The sequence below is a fragment of the Dermacentor andersoni genome, chromosome 3 (genome assembly GCF_023375885.2).
Source record: "Dermacentor andersoni chromosome 3, qqDerAnde1_hic_scaffold, whole genome shotgun sequence".
Classification (NCBI taxonomy): Eukaryota; Metazoa; Arthropoda; class Arachnida; order Ixodida; family Ixodidae; genus Dermacentor; species Dermacentor andersoni.
In genome coordinates, this window is record NC_092816.1 from 205,115,434 (window position 1) to 205,131,608 (window position 16,175).

Below are 16,175 nucleotides of genomic sequence, written 5' to 3' on the forward strand. Positions count from 1 at the left end.
GCACGCACGCACGCACGCACACACACACACACACACACACACACAAACACACGCACACAGTAACGCATGAACACTACATACACAGCTTTAAAAGCACCGTATTAACAGCTGCTACCTCTCAGGTAAGTGCCAGCGGTTACCATGATTATCCTTAGTGAAAACAAAATGACGTACACATGCATATACAAAGGTGTGATGTGATGTGTCCAAATACAAAATATATCGTCGGTGTAGCGTTTACAGTAGATAGGTTTTAATCATACACGCTTAAGGAACGCGGCTTCGAGCACTCCCATGAAGACGTTTGCGTAGTTAGGGCCCATTTTCGTTCCCATCGAGGTTTTACTAATTTGTAGGTAATGAGAATTATAAATTCATTATGTACAATTAGTGGAACATCGATGGCAACAAGAGTAGGCCCTAAATTCTCATTATGTACCAATTAGTGATGCATCGATGTGAACGAAAATAGGCCCGAATTACGCAAGCGTCTTCATGGGAGTGCACGAATACGCGCTCCTTAAGAGTGTACGATTAAAACCCATCTACTTTAAACGTTACATCGACGATATACTTTGTACTTGATACAGTTAGCGAAACCAGACTGTTAAACTTCATTGCTGCATTCAACCAGGAACACCCCGCTATCAAATTCACACATCATTACTCACCATCGTCTGTAGACTTCCTTGACGTCACTATCACTATTTTCGACGGACGCCTGATCAAAAAACTCTACGAAAAGCCAAATGATAATCATCAATTTTTTTCATTTTGAAAGCAGCCACGTGCGTCATTTCAAGACTGCGATTCCACACAGCCAGGCACAGCGCTTTAAGCGCATATGTTCCGAAGAAGACGATTTCGAAGAAGACGAAGAAGACGAAGGAACTCAAAAAGAAACCTCTCAACCGTAAATATCCAGAAAAGATGATGGATGACACGATACACCAAGTGGCAGGACACGACCGCATGGACTTTCTAAAGGGCAGAAACAAACCCACTGGCTCCCAGTCGGCTAATTTGATACTCACACATTCCGCCTCTAACCGTAAGGTCTCAGGAATACTCCGCAAACACTACAACATTCTCTACCAAAGCGACAGGTTAAAGGCCGTTTTTCCTGAGCCACCTCGGGTCGTGTATAGGCGTTCGAAAAACATAGGTGACATACTAACGTCTTCAAAAATTCCCGCTTTTAACCCGACCGGTTGCAGCCGCTGCAATAAACCACGTTGCAAAGTCTACCCTCATATAACACCTACATTGGCTGCCCCCAGCATAGCAAGCCAATTCATGTTCACAATTAAAGACAGTTTCAACTGTGATTCATGTAACGTAGTGTACTTGCTCGAGTGCGGCACTTGCCACACGCAATACATAGGCCATACTGAAACACCTTTCAGGATCCCTTTTAACAACCACAGATCGCATGCGAAATCCCAACCAAACCTACCACTCTCGAAACATGTCAATATGCCGGGCCACTCATTTAACAATCTCAAAGTAACCATACTCAAATCTTGATTCTGCACAAGCCATGACCGCGAGCTTCGCGAATCTTACCTTATTCATAAATTTAACACTGTCTCGTCCGGAATAAATGAAAACAAAGAAAAACTAACCTGTCTAACTTTAGATTGAGCATAAATATACACTTCCCACACAGTGTACATGTATGATTTCAAGGCTTTTTTTTTACGAATGGTTTTTTGACGTATGTTACTTGAAGTTGTACGCTTAACAGCTGATTTTTTAGATAATTCGATGTTGCATTTAGAGATGACATGTGCTAAACATCACGCCTTTGCATCTCTTTGCATCATCTTTGCATCACGAGACGCGGGATTTGCGAGAGAGCCAAATTTCTGCGAAGCCTGTGCGCATAGACTGTAATTAAAAGCTTTGATCCGCAGCATTTCTTGCGAGCTGCACTGTGATCCAATAGATTAGAAGCGCTACGCAATAAGAGAGCAGAAATCCGTATTTGTCTTGAGACCCGTGACCCCTAAAATATTGCGGGTGACTGTACGTCATTTTGTTTTCACTACGTATAATCATGATAACCGCTGGCACTTACTTGAGAGTCATGTTTGTATATATTGTATCCTGAATACATCTGAATTCCATGCTTTGTATTCCAAACTGCCTGTCATTGATAAAGATTTTTGATGCGCAGTGTAAGTTCTAGTCAGCGCAGATAGTGCGCCCTCTGCTCTTGATACGGTGCTTTTAAAGCTGTGTATGTGTTCATGCGTTACTGTACTCTGACGAAGACTGGTCCACCAGCCGAAAACGTTAAGTAAATACGTCTTCGAAAAGGTTCGTCGTCTCATTCCTGCGTATGTTACGTGAGGTCCTGCGCGCTGAACTTTGAAGAAACCCCATATATATATATATATATATATATATATATATATATATATATATATATATATATATATACATATATATATATATATATATATATATCCAGTGAACTTCAAGGGACCGAAGGAAATAGTTCACTAAACTTCACTAGACCAACATAAGACATGGCATACAGAGTCAAAAATTTGAAGAGCAATTCATGGAGCAAAAGACATGGAATCCATAATGTTAGCAATGTGTGAAATGGAATTTGTACATATCAATGAAAAACACACCACGTGGGTCGTTGGTGTGCACACACGGAACCGACGAGACTGGAAAGAAAGAGACGACGACGATGCCACGACTAGCCGGTCGAAAAAACACACACACCACGTGGTTTGTGGTGTGACAGATCGCCGCTTTGCTCTGGCGGCGTTGTAAGCACCAGCGATGTTACTTTGTTCATGGCCTCCGAGATTACATGCTTGCTCGTTTTGTGTGGGCCATCTCGGAGGCCATGCCTCGTTGCCGTTCGTTTACCGCGCGGCCGCTTTGCCCCAGGGGCGCCAGCGACGTTACATTGCCGGTGGAGCGGCGGTTTGAGGAGGGCGGGCATCGGTTGCGCCTGCAGTGCAGTGCAGTGCAAGCCTTGGTCCTCTGAGCGAGCTCGTTAAACTGAAATATTGACTGTTCCAAAATTCGTTTAAGTGAAACATTTTTGCATAGAATTTATAAGAAAACTGCCGGGGATTATTAAAAACTTCTTTATTCTGAAATATTCGATCAACCGACACTCGTACAACTGAGAGTTTACTGTGTATATATATATATATATATGTGTGTGTGTGTATAAATATATATATATATATATATATATATATATATATATATATATATATATATATTCGCTAACTTCCGGGGAAACGTACGCATTGAACACTATAAACAGTTCTACATAACCACAGTGCATTTTTGTTATTATACTGGCAATGTTGCAAACTATATAGCGTAAACAAGAACCTTTCATGGCATCCTAGCTTAACAAGAATAGTGCTTCACAGAAATAATGTCTTGAAACTGTCTCCATGCGCTTCAATATATGCACATGCTTTGTAGACTATAATTTGGTTTTCGTAAGTAGCCTTCATTTATTGCTTTAACAATACTTGCAAAAGAAAGGAAGTGAATGATCTTCGTACCGAAGCGCTTCGGTAGAGATACTGAACTAAGCACCTTTATCGTAATCAGCTTGGAAGTTACAATATCGAAACGCAGCACCCACATTGCGCCGTAGCTATCCTTGCCAGAGCCACCGATAAGTAATATTCAAAATGAGCGAGATGACATATGCACAACTGCGCCTCTCGTAAAAGACAAGTTGAAATAAAAAAAAACTTGTTCACCGTTACAAAGTGTTATTAACGCTGCATTAGAATAACTGCACAAATGTTAGTGTTAGTGGCTGGGGAGCTAAGAGAAAAAATAAAGGAATTGCACAAATATGCGCTAACACAGAAGCTTAAAAAAAAGCAATATTGGGTGACCTTACTGCTTGTTTTAACAACTGTTCCTTGTTTTTGCCAAGATAATTAGAAAATACGCGTGTGGTTTCGAATCGTCCACTCACATGTCAGGTGCGCTTGTCTTCAACTCCCGTATATAATTACAATATCTTTATGTTTCTTATGGTATGCATGCTCACTTTTAACATATCTTGGGAAACTGACAAATACACTTGCTGTGGGCTCCTCACGCCCTTTGAGTTATTCATTGCTGCCTGTCAAAGCTTCACCTGCTTAAGCATGTGTACAAATCGTGTGATGGAAGTAGAATCAGTCCAATGAACACTCACAAAGTAATCGGCAACTGTGCGATAAAATGTGCCAAGGTCGTAGTCGAGGAACTGGTCAATCAGGGCTCTCTTCCGGACGTCCTTGGGGTAGAGCGAGTGGTCAGGTGCATACATGTCCACCAGGTACCGCATGATTGCGCGGCTGGAAAGAATTGAACCGCGATTCGGTCAGGCGGTAACAGCGCAGAGCGTATATAGGGAAATGAATGACCACGACTAGCCTGCTCCATCGTTAATAATAATGGGCTCGTAGTAATGGATCAGTGTGCTCTAGCGTCCCCTGCTATAGGACAACCATTTCGTCATTTCCGGCGTTAGTCCGATAATTTCTTCTCTCACGGCCAAGCAGCAATAAAACAATATACCTGTAGAGCAGACGTCGATGAGCTGTAAATAACCAGGTTAATGTATTGACCAACACTAGCGTGTCGGTCAAAATTTGATATGAAGCTAGAAAACCTCTTTCTCAATACAAGGCGAGATTGCGCAGTTTAAGTCCACTGCGTGCGTGCTTGTGAGCTACCATCTGGAGTACAGTGACCAACTAGTCGTTGCCCGCGAGAACAGTAGGAGTGCCAGCGCAAAACATCCTACGAGCCTATCTGCTTTCGCTGTTCGCCATACGCCGTACGTAGAAACGAGGCGTTAAGCCTAGGCCAGAAATGCCCAGGCCAGAAAAGGTGGATAGCAAGCACTATAGGACGCACTGCTAAACACCCGGCCAGGGGATTGGAAGGTGACTAAAGGCGACCCAAAACGAGAGGATACACAGCTTGTGCATTAATTATGTATGCACGCGCCGCGATCCCCCTCCACTGCCTTTGTCGGCATTCAGTGTTATTGGTTATTGTTGTAGATGCATAATTTCAAAATTACAATGATTTGTTTTACACATTGTGAATGGGTGTTTTCTCTAATTAGTATCAATCTTTTTGTTCAGCCTTTATGAAATTTTACTAACTGTACTCATTATTGTCGGGCTCATGTGCACGGCTGCTTGGGCCATATATTTGGCCTGCAGTATTAACAAATAAAAGATTAAATAAAATATAACGCTTTGATTAGGTTGCGCCGCGTTTCGCGCAAATGAATTAGGCGGTACCTCCCTCAATGGGAACATTGAAAAATAGGCGTTAGGTAATGTAAATAAGTCTATTTGTCTGCTCGTACTCCACACGCACATATAAATAAATATAGCATACTGCATGATCCCAACCCCCACATACAGCATTACCCCACATAACACAATGCGTAACACGCCGATCACCATGTGCTGCTCACGCATACCTTGGACAGTTCCCGTTCAAGGAGGTTCCACAAAATTGTTTTTTTAGTTGTTCTACTGCAAAAAGCAGAGTGATTTCAATGACCCTGGATCCTTTCAAGACTCATTTATAAGTATACTAGAGAACGCAGAAAATACGTGCACACACACAAGAAAAGGTGGCATGAAAAGAACAATGTGACATTCCTCCTCTACTTCATTTTGATTCATGTCACATCTATTTTTTGTTCCTGTCTATTGATCGTTATGTATTAGGCGCTCTGAATGTCTGTCGACGCCGACCTATTTTTGAGTTCGTATTGAACTGCGTACATTTATGTAAAGCAATTCAGTGCGGTGTCTGGAGTGCGCACTTCCGTGACCATAATAAAGTAAAATGGTTTAGTATCATATAAAATTCGGGCCGGCTGCTCTATCGTAGTTCAAATTCTAGAAGGCCTGCGTTTGTCGCTCTTTTCTGTGTGATTTGTTTGAGCGCCGGTATTCCGCAATTTGAACAAAGGTCCAGCGCTTTTCTTTTACATTGTTCTGCCGAGATATTTACCCCGCGATAAGCTTACTCCCACCAGGGATTGCAGCTACGATAAACGCCCACAGTGCAATGTAAATATGCTGTTATTGATGATGTTATAGTCACAGTAGGGTGTAGTACAAAACAGACTTAATCGCAGATACAGTGCGGTCTTTGATATTTCCCTGCGTCGTTATTTCCATTTATGGTGGTGTTAGTTTGAACAGAAATACCGCCGTCATCTTGTCGCTCGGGGCAAGACGCACCAACAGAATCCCAAAGTTCTCGAACGTTGTCACTTCTTCTATAAGAAAGGTGCCACGTTCGATCAGATGGTCGGAACGTCTCGAATGGCGTTGTACAGCCTGGAACGCATTCAAGCTCCAGTGATTACTTATATGAACGTATGGTGCAAAATATAAATCAGGGTCGCATTTGACACAGGTGATTAGATTCGACGACTGATGACCATGCTCGCTGCTATGCTCGCTGCAGCGCAGTGTGTGTTGTCTTCTCCCAGTCCTTGTCCTCCGCGCTATACGTCGTTTTTATCATCAATCAGCAGCTATCCCAAGGAACCACCCTAGTTCGCTGCTATAGTTGCAGTCTTAGTGTCCCTCCTGTTTCTGGGCAGAATTTCGCTCAGCAAAAACTTAAATTCCCAACCCACGTCCACAGTAGTGCACAAGTCCCATGCGCATCCAGCGCAATTAGTTTTTTTAGAAATCAAGATAAGCTTTTTTATGAAGTGACTGCCAGTGCTCGAAACTTATTAAGACGAGACTGCAACACCAACGTGTCAGACAACGCTTTATAAGGACAGTTTTGACAAATTCATTGGGACAATTTTAGCGAGTAATTTCACTGTTGCGGCGCGCTGTAGTTCGAAGGCTCGTTGCATCTTGGCAGATGCATCCAGTGTGTGCCAAAGATTCAAGACTACCATCATGTACACATTGCCGAATTCCTTCATTCACTTGTTCTTGTATTTTCCGTTCGACTTTCGCGATTTCTATCACGCTAGCGACACGCCACTACATTTGCTGGAACTACGGGTTGTCTTTTCCTAGCTCGTTCGTTTTCTCTATGCTGGAACGTTGCATAGCTCATTGAACATGTTACACTTCCGTGCGTTGCAAAATTATGCGACGCACGTTGAAAAATCATGCAACGCACGTTGCAAACTCCTTATATGCGTTGCAAAATTTTAGCAGCCCGGTTTTCGGGGTAGAAGCGCTTGTCGGCAAACATACCAGCTGTAATTTGATTTGAACCGCTTTATGGCATTTCAAACTATGTCAATGTAAACCGAACGTCTTATTTCTTTCACTCCAAAAACAATATTTAGTTTAACTATTTGTGTCTACCATAGGGCCTCCTGAACTTAAAAGTGCTCATCTCACCTTTCCCACAGCACAAAGTTGTCGTCTTGCAATGTTGGTATGGTGTGCATAGGGTTAAGCTGCAAAGAGAAAAAAAAAAGACACAGGTAGTCATGAAGGGTTAAGACTGAAAAAATTATGCAGATCACACGCACTATGGGAATCGATGTAAAACACGGTTTCTTTGCTCTTTGCGTTGACTGACAATAATTAGAGGTGATGTTGACGGCGAATGTTTCTTCAATATTTAATCCTACATTAGTGATGAATTGCTGATAAACGTTACCTTGCGTGCGCCACTGCTGTTTGTCTGCGTAGTACACATAACATACATGGCAATGTGTTCGCTTGAGGCGTTGTTGTGCGCCATATTTCATAACCTCTGAGAGCGTTGGGCATAGTCATTGCCTCACATGGCACATCGTATCGTGGCACAAGTATTAAACTTGAATTGGATCATGAGGCTGTACATACGAAAACAACAATCAGGTTATGAGACACGCCTTAGTGGCGGACTCCAGATTAATTCTGACACCGTCGTGTTTTAATGTGTCTCTAAATCTAAGTGCACGAGCGTTCCTTTTATTATTTCACAGTGTGAAAATAGGGCTGCCGCGGTCAGGATCAAAGCCGCGATCTCGAGCAACGCCATAGCAGCAAAGCTACTGTGGCGGGCACAGAAGTATTGGTTTGAAGTGCGATCACTCCCGTTGTGTCGTCTATAGAGTGCACTTTAATGCTGTCATGCTTCTGCATGCCCTGCGTAAGTTGCCCGCTTGACAAATTTGCATGGTGTCTTCTTTTTTTTTTGAAAAATGGAAGAAACGTACCGTACCGTACCTCGAACTTAATGTTATCCTGTTTGCCCGTAACCACAGTCGCGTCTATAGTAATAGCGTTTCCTTGCCTACTCACGTCAACTTTTCCCTATGCCTCCCCTCCCCACCCCTTATATGAACACTGCGAGCGAAGAGTGGCAAGGCTGTTATCCACCTTTTTCATTTTCCTCTGCTGCCCTGATAAATTGTAGAGAATATTGTTGAGCGATATGAAAAACTCTGGATACGGCTTCGCGTCGCTCCATATGTGCTACCTAAAAGTGTTTTTCTGAGCGTTAAAGAAACCCGCGAGTACACGCAAAGTGCCTCGAGCGGCCAGTCGAGCGGTAATTTTGCGTGCACTTCCAGGCTTCTTTCACGCTCGGAAAAAAACTTTTATTTAGCACGTATTGAGCAACACAAAGCTGCATTGGGAGTTTTTCATGTCGCTCTACAATTCTTTCCTTGACACTTTTCATCTAATTATAATACTTGATAAGTTAAATAATTAATTACGGCTAATAAGCAGAATTAATTAATAATTGCCTAATAAGCAGAATGAAAAAATATAATTTGAGTATTTCCAAGCGAAGGCAAACCACATTACCTTGGTTCTATCCAGCTACATACTATCCAGCTTGGCATATTTTTAAACTCTGGCTAAAGTCAGCGTGGACACCGTGTACCTTCTTACCTTCCGGCTACCTTCCGGCGGTGGTCGATGTCCATCCGTCTACGCGTCGCGTCAACACGATAAACTTTCGTTCCCAGTTTCTCGCTAATGCTCTGTAGCTTTTAAAAGTTATACTGAAATTGGCCGCTAAGACAACTTTATCACTATGCCGAGTATCATTTACATGCCATAATTAATTAGTTCGCACTGAAATTGTCAACGTTACAGAATTATCATCTGGTATCAATCAATACATGACCGTGTACGGAGGGAGTATGGTTACAGAAAATATCTGTAACTCTCGTTATATGAAAATTATTCCGAAACAAATTATGAGGAAATTAGCCGCTGGGATGACCCTAACATTACGCTGAGTTTCATCTACTTTTCTTAATTACGTAGTTCACAGTGAAGTTGCAAATATTGTGGAATTCCCATCTGCCATGCGGCGTTACTTGCACATGTTACTACTTTATAAAAGAATGAGACTAAATCATTCCACAGTCAAAAGATGTAATTAATGGCTGTGGCTTTTCAATAATAATCATAATAATACTACTACTCGGAATAGTAATACCTATATATACACAGATGCGGCGATTGAGCTAAAACAAACCACAGCTTCGCTGCTCGTCCTTCTTCACAGAGTGGAAGGGCTCATGATTTTTTTTTCTGTTCTCTTTTCACTGAGCTTCGAATTTCCTGTGGCGGCTTTGCAGGTTCTGCACTTCATGGGTACCTGGGTGTTGTAAGTGCTGCTGTTGGACATTTGTGCGTTGTACGCGGGATCTGTCAATTGGCAGGTAATACCTGAGGCGTCGTTATTGCTGATGAGAAGTACATGTCGGCTTCCGCTCTAGTGCTCGCCACCCTTGTGATACACTTGTTATTGTTACTGTCACACCTGCGTTCCACCTTATACTGCTGGTTTCGCGTAGCTTTTCTTCCGTTCTCCGTTGTTTTATGGCACTTCAGGCGCTGTAGGGCATACCACACAGGACGTGCTAAAAGCCAATGCTGATTTCAATCCATGTATACTTCTGGTAAGCGAAAAGAAAGTGTAATTGCGGTGCGCTTGTGTAAACCGTGCATCAGTTTCTTAAAGTGATATGGGACTTCTTCTCTTCAAACTTGAAATGTATACTAAATTGTCTTTATTTCAACATGATAATTACCGCGATACTAAAAGAGAGAAGGAAATGTAGTACATCGCCACCACAAATGAAGTTGAAAATGTCACTATAACCAGTACATGTGCAAAATAACACACATTCTTTTTTTAATGTGGCGATTGGCACTATAATTTCAAGAGACGTGTCACTGCTCATGTTCATTAATGAAAAGTCGTGAGTGATTATCAAGGAACGGCAACACAAAGCCAGCTTACCTTTAGAAAAGAATCTTCCATCTGTTCTTTGGCCAGGACATTGACGTCTTTCAGTTCAAGCACGATACCAACCAACCTGGCGACAATTCTAACAGCCCTGAAAGCTCATAAAAATTGTTCGCATGAGATATTTGCACTTAACTGACGCTAACACCAACGCTCGTTTTGGCTGCGTTGGTGTCAATCAAAAACATGGCATACAAGTGCAAACTTTCGTAATCGTCATGTTTTCTAAATTTCCGAAGCTGCATTCACAGTACGGCTCAACAGCTTGTTTTCGTTTATGTCTCCGTAAGACACAAAATGACGCAGCGAATCGACCTTGCAGCGTCTTCGAATGGGACCACCCTATGCCCACCTGTCAGGCTCACCGAGGAAGAAAGGACTGCGCGCATTCCGCCTCCTCTTCGGCAAACCAACACACGAGAAGGAAAATACGGAACACAAAACACACTTGTCGTGCCTTCGATGGACGCAGTAGCTAGCGTCGCCTGGAACTAAAGTTTGTAACTGAACATCAAGCGCGGAATGTTCACTCACATGAACTTGAAAAACAAGGGGGTACCAGCGAAACACGAAGGACGCGTACACGAGGAAAAGACGTTAGACACGGACGGACGCTAGACTTTCAACTGGACTTTCAGTCCAGTTGAAAGTCCAGCGTCCGTCTGTGTCTAACGCTTTTTCCTTGTGTACGCGTCCTTTGTGTTTCGCTGGTACCCCCTTGTTTTTCAAGTTCATCATGGACCAAGTGGCCCAAGAGCTTGCGCTAATGTTCGCTCACACCTGCACGCTTTCATTTGGACGCTGATAAGCTAGGTGTTTTTTTTTTTAAGGATACAGATTTATTTTTATAAAAAATGATATCCGCGTTACGAACGCGTCGTCTTTGAGAAAGCTTGCTGGGGGAAGCGGACATGCTTCTTTAGCAAGAGAATTAAGAAAATCTCGTAATTAATAATTTTACAGGGACCTTGCGGCCAGTTATGTAGAATTTTTTTTTTCAAAGTTTGTGACTTTTGTATTTCACAATACATGAGCACATTGTAAACATGGCGCTGAAGCTGTCACACTTTAATGCATTACCATTTCTAATCTTTGAAATTGCAGCTATTTCAAGGTATTTACTATCAGCATTCATCGCTCAATTGTAGCCATATCGAGCCTGAGTAATACACAGATGTCCATTTTTCGCTCTCGTTTAGAACTTTGAAATCCGGCAATTCTTTAGGGCTCCTATGAGTCGTCCAAGTGGGAACAGGATTTTCTGATGACGAGCTCGCCGTCAGCGGCTATTTAACAAGATGGCCTTGGTCGGTATCGCTCAATGGCTCGAAAACGTTTATACTTCGAAATATTTTCGTCGTTAGTTGTGTTACGATTCGGTTTGTCCGATCGAGTCGAGCCACTCTGCCACAAGATTTGGCTACATGCTTTCCGCTAAGAGTCTGCTGATAACCGACGTCTTGTTTTCATTGCATAACTACACACTGTGGTGACGTTGCTACATAGGATGTTCTGTTTGCACTACCAGAAAGGATAACTCAGATGTGGCACACCCGTCAAAATGTATACTTTCCTTCTTGGGTTTTTCCCACGGCAGGAACACAAGACTCCCTCGTGCAAGAATACCACAATTAGAAGTTTTGCATTCCTATTGTAGTTCTTGCCTGACGCCAAAAGTCATGTGTCCTAAAAGCAAGGTGGCATGAGAAAATAGCAATATTGCTCATTCCACTTTGCTACCTCTATTATATTAGACTTCAAGATTTCTACATTAGTCTCTCGGTAATAGCTCAAGAGTACTTTAAGTAGCTACAGCATAAACCATACAACTGCCACGAAGAGGAAGGGGGCTGCAGGGCCTCCATAAATTAAGATTTAACGCACCAATAAACGAGCGAATATAATGTAATTATGCGCATTGAGCGTTGGTGGGACTCTGCCACTAAGCTTTGCGAAATTTTAGCTGTACGATTTCTGAACCAACTTGGGTTAGCGCAGAAGCTAGCAGGTGCTCGGCCACAAACGCCCCGGTACGGGTATAAAAATTGACGAAAACAAATTGAAGAAAGCTATTCACTTTACAACGGTAGAAAGATTCAAAGAAATGAATTCGGTTTATTAAAGAATCACGTTCTTGAAAGCGCACATTTGTTGAAGTGATGATATTTAGGTAGTGTTTGTTCTTGAGTTCTCACTACACCTAATTGCGTAGTGAATAAAGCTCGCAATCGGCGCATCTGCAGAGGTAGCACAGTTGGTCATACGCATTCACTGACATTACGTGTGTGCGGTCTGGTGGTGAGCGATGCCAGGGAATGAAGTAGTCCCCACGCAACCCAAGTGCGAGGGAGACGTCGAGAAAAACCACTTCTGCGGCAGAAAGAGTGCTCAGCGGGGCCTGCTGGCGCAAACGTGCCTCCCGTTTACACATATATATGTAATATTTACCACTGATGTCTAAACAAGACAAACGGTTCGCATGAACGCCTAGACGTTAAATCATCAGCGGTGGTGAAACAAGGCGCGCCAGTATTTCGAGAGAACTCGACTCCCTTTGTCGTCACGTGGATTTTAGGCTTCTCATGATTGCCTACTTTTAATCACAACTTATGATAGGTATTTTGTGGCATTGTGTGTAGCTATATTCCGCGTTCTGAATGGTCTCTGAATGCGCTGCTACATGTTTTCACAGCACGACCTCATACAGTTCGCTCTATTGAATTATGGGGTTTTACGTGCCAAAACCACTTTCTGATTATGAGGCACGCCGTAGTGGAGGGCTCCGGAAATTTCGACCACCTGGGGTTCTTTAACGTGCACCTAAATCTAAGTACACGGGTGTTTTCGCATTTCGCCCCCCATCGAAATGCGGCCGCCGTGGCCGGGATTCGATCCCGCGACCTCGTGCTCAGCAGCCTAACACCATAGCCACTGAGCAACCACGGCGGGTACAGTTCGCTCTATACTATCTATACTGTATAGAAGGTGATGGCTCAGTTATTAGATGGTCTATTCATGTGTTCTTCTTTTCTCTATTTCTCTTTTCCCATGTAACATTCTTTTAATACTGTATATTTATTTTTTCTATTACTCGCTGGAGTTTAATGTTATGATACAGATAGCCAGCTCTACGATGGTTCACTTCCTCATTGCAGCATCATTTCACAAACAACAACAACGTTTATACTCTTATCCGAACATCAATACCTGTATTTTGCTTCTTAGTAGGCTACCCATGTTTTAAACTTCATGATCTGTGAAAGTTTTATTCTTCACTTCCCAAAACCTTAAGCAGTCAATTTCGCGGCGTCGCTAGTTTGATCATGTGCTTACCTGCATGGTGGACTAGCGTTCAGCTGGTACAGCACGATAGACATGGTTGGTCAATGGCCACAACCTTTTCACTCACGCGTAGACTGGTTTTGGTTATGGCAGCGGCAGGAGAACTGCGGCGGCCTCGAGTTGCACCGCGCGTGCCCTTGCGACGAAGCGACGTATCATGTGGAGAACACGGGGCCCGGAACAGGATGTTACATTGCCTTCTCTCGGCAGTGGCATCCGGGCACGTCGACGATAGCGAGGGGACCACGCGACTCTCGTATCGTCAGCGATCTGTTTTGCAGGCAAAAGCTGTCTCGCGCGGGCGTGGGGCGTGCAGTGGAAAGGCTCCCAAATATGAATGGCACTGCCACTGTGATTTTTGGCATTGAAGTCGCTGAGGGGGTCCTCACGGCGTTTCGCGAACGTCGGTTCGAGTGACAGATTTCTACTGGGAAGGGATGCATGCCCTTTTCATTTATTTTAGACGTCGCGTTTTGGGCATTACGTATCCTTGGTGTCAAGTTTTCTTTCATTCAAAGAGAACAGAAGAAACAGCGTGAATACGGAGTGCAACGACGAGATATGGAAATTTATTGTGCGAGAAGATGTCCACGATGAGTGGCAGGAGCCCTCTGCCATTTGCCGATATGCAAATATATCCACAGGGGCTTTCGGAAACGTGTGATCCAAAACAAGATTTGTTCTGGACCGGAATGACTCGTTCCGCTTTGGTCATGGTGTGTGAATACCCAGACCACACATAGCCTCGCTCTGGCTATGTCTGTGCGGCTCCTTTGTGCTTTTCCTACGCGTAGTCCATTATTCCCATGGTATAACACGAATAATATAAAGACCACCTAGGGAAAGCACCTACGCACCGTAGTGCACGAGGCGCTGCTTGTATAGCAGGAATACTGTATACGTTCAAGGTGCCCCAGCTAATGTGCATCGCATTATGAAAATAGACGGGCTATTCTACGCGAAGATAACCAAGTGCATATTGTTCACAATCGAACAGAGCAGCCGTCAGTCATCTTTTGTTGACATCATTGAATTTCATATTTATTTGCACATAGCTAATATTTACTTACAGCTCTGAATGCCATGCTGTAAGTGATGATTGCTAAGAAATTGAAAGAAACTCGTAGCCGGCATATTTTCAGCAAGAAACCTTTTGCTCGTCTTTTTTTCTCCGTCTTACAAAGAAAGCTCGGAAAGAAACGGGAAACATCGCCTGACTAACCGTCTGCCCGCATGAACTTGTTCCTGCAAAGTGTGCCCATAAAGTTTTTTCTTTGTCCTCTTTCACCTAGGTGTAAGCGTACTTCTACCAATCATCTGTGGGTGTAGGATACTACACGCTGCAAAGTGGCCATCTGATTATTTTTACTTTGCGGAGGCCATGGTTCCTCTCATTAACCGAAACGGTTTCAGGTGGGCTGCCAGATTATGAATAGAGGCGCCTCACCTCTTGTCATTCTTTAGCATATTCATGACCGCGGTGCACTGCGCCTGAGAATTCAGCTGCTATAACAATATAGAGGGTAGCTATTGGCTGTCATGAGAATATTCTGAACATGAATTCTCAAAAGTCTTTCAGCCTTACTTATGTGATCGAAGCCATCCAATGAGGACGAACTGCTCGCAAAATTTTCTAGTGACTCGGCCAGCAGAACATCTGCTCCCTTTATTATATTAGCCACACTGTTTTCGTCCGTGTGCTACATTTTCTTTTGACATAAATTTACTACCCAGCCAGAATATATTGTGCAACCATCAGCTTTAGAGCCGTACACATGGACACTTCAGTTCTCTATTTTATCATATTACGCAAATGGTACCCAAGCCCAGCTTAGTTTGGGAATATTAGCTTAACATATGCACGCTGTTGGCTTGCTGCATGTGAGAAAAAAATTATTGCGCAGCCTATGGGAATTAGTCCTGTATAAAATACAATATGTACTTAGGATATAATTTATAAGCTGTGAATTTCATTTGAGACACATAGAAGCATGTAAACAGAAAATGTGTGCAGGCGTTGTGTTTACGTGTATGTGTGTGCAAAGAAAACCGCACACTTGTCCTGTCAAGACATGTCGCACCAGCTATACCCCATCAAACATGTTCTGTTCAGGCTGGTCCTATTTAAATTCTATAGCATGGTGTAGTTACATTTCATACCTGTATATAAACCAATTTATGGACTATATCCGGTGTATGTGATAATGTGTGTCCTAGACCAATGACAGTATCTGAGGCAGCAGCTTTTTATTGAGCCTTTGCCTTCGCTTATTAGAGTGGTCTCGTTTATTACGTTTTTTAAAGCCAAATTTTTGTAATTATTATACCAGCGAGCCATGTACCCAAGGGGAGGGGGCAGGACCCCCCCGGCCCACAATAAAACGGCATACAGCACCTCCTCCCCCCCCCCCCCCCCCTGCCCACGCCACCAATCCTCACACACATTCCAAAGCACCGCCAAATCAATGTTGAGACTTAACAGCTATTCGGTGGTCAACATTATGCTGACTTTTTCACTCCTTTTGGTGGACTGTATTTCCCGCATCTCCTGGGGTGTGAAGGCCAGT

General features: G+C 43.2%; 1 protein-coding gene across 1 annotated transcript in view; it reads right to left on the minus strand.

Moving 5' to 3' along the window:
• LOC126524348 (glutathione S-transferase D7-like) overlaps positions 1 to 13,773 on the minus strand; it is a 38,265-nt gene extending 24,492 nt beyond the window's left edge. The window contains exons 1-4 of the mRNA XM_050172678.3: positions 13,600 to 13,773; positions 10,261 to 10,357; positions 7,404 to 7,462; positions 4,205 to 4,346 (exon numbers count right to left, since the gene is read on the minus strand). Coding sequence (XP_050028635.2) covers positions 4,205 to 4,346; positions 7,404 to 7,462; positions 10,261 to 10,357; positions 13,600 to 13,643 — 342 coding nt within the window. The 5' untranslated portion in view covers positions 13,644 to 13,773. The remainder of the gene's footprint in view (positions 1 to 4,204; positions 4,347 to 7,403; positions 7,463 to 10,260; positions 10,358 to 13,599) is intronic.
• Between the last annotated feature and the right edge of the window lie 2,402 nt (positions 13,774 to 16,175).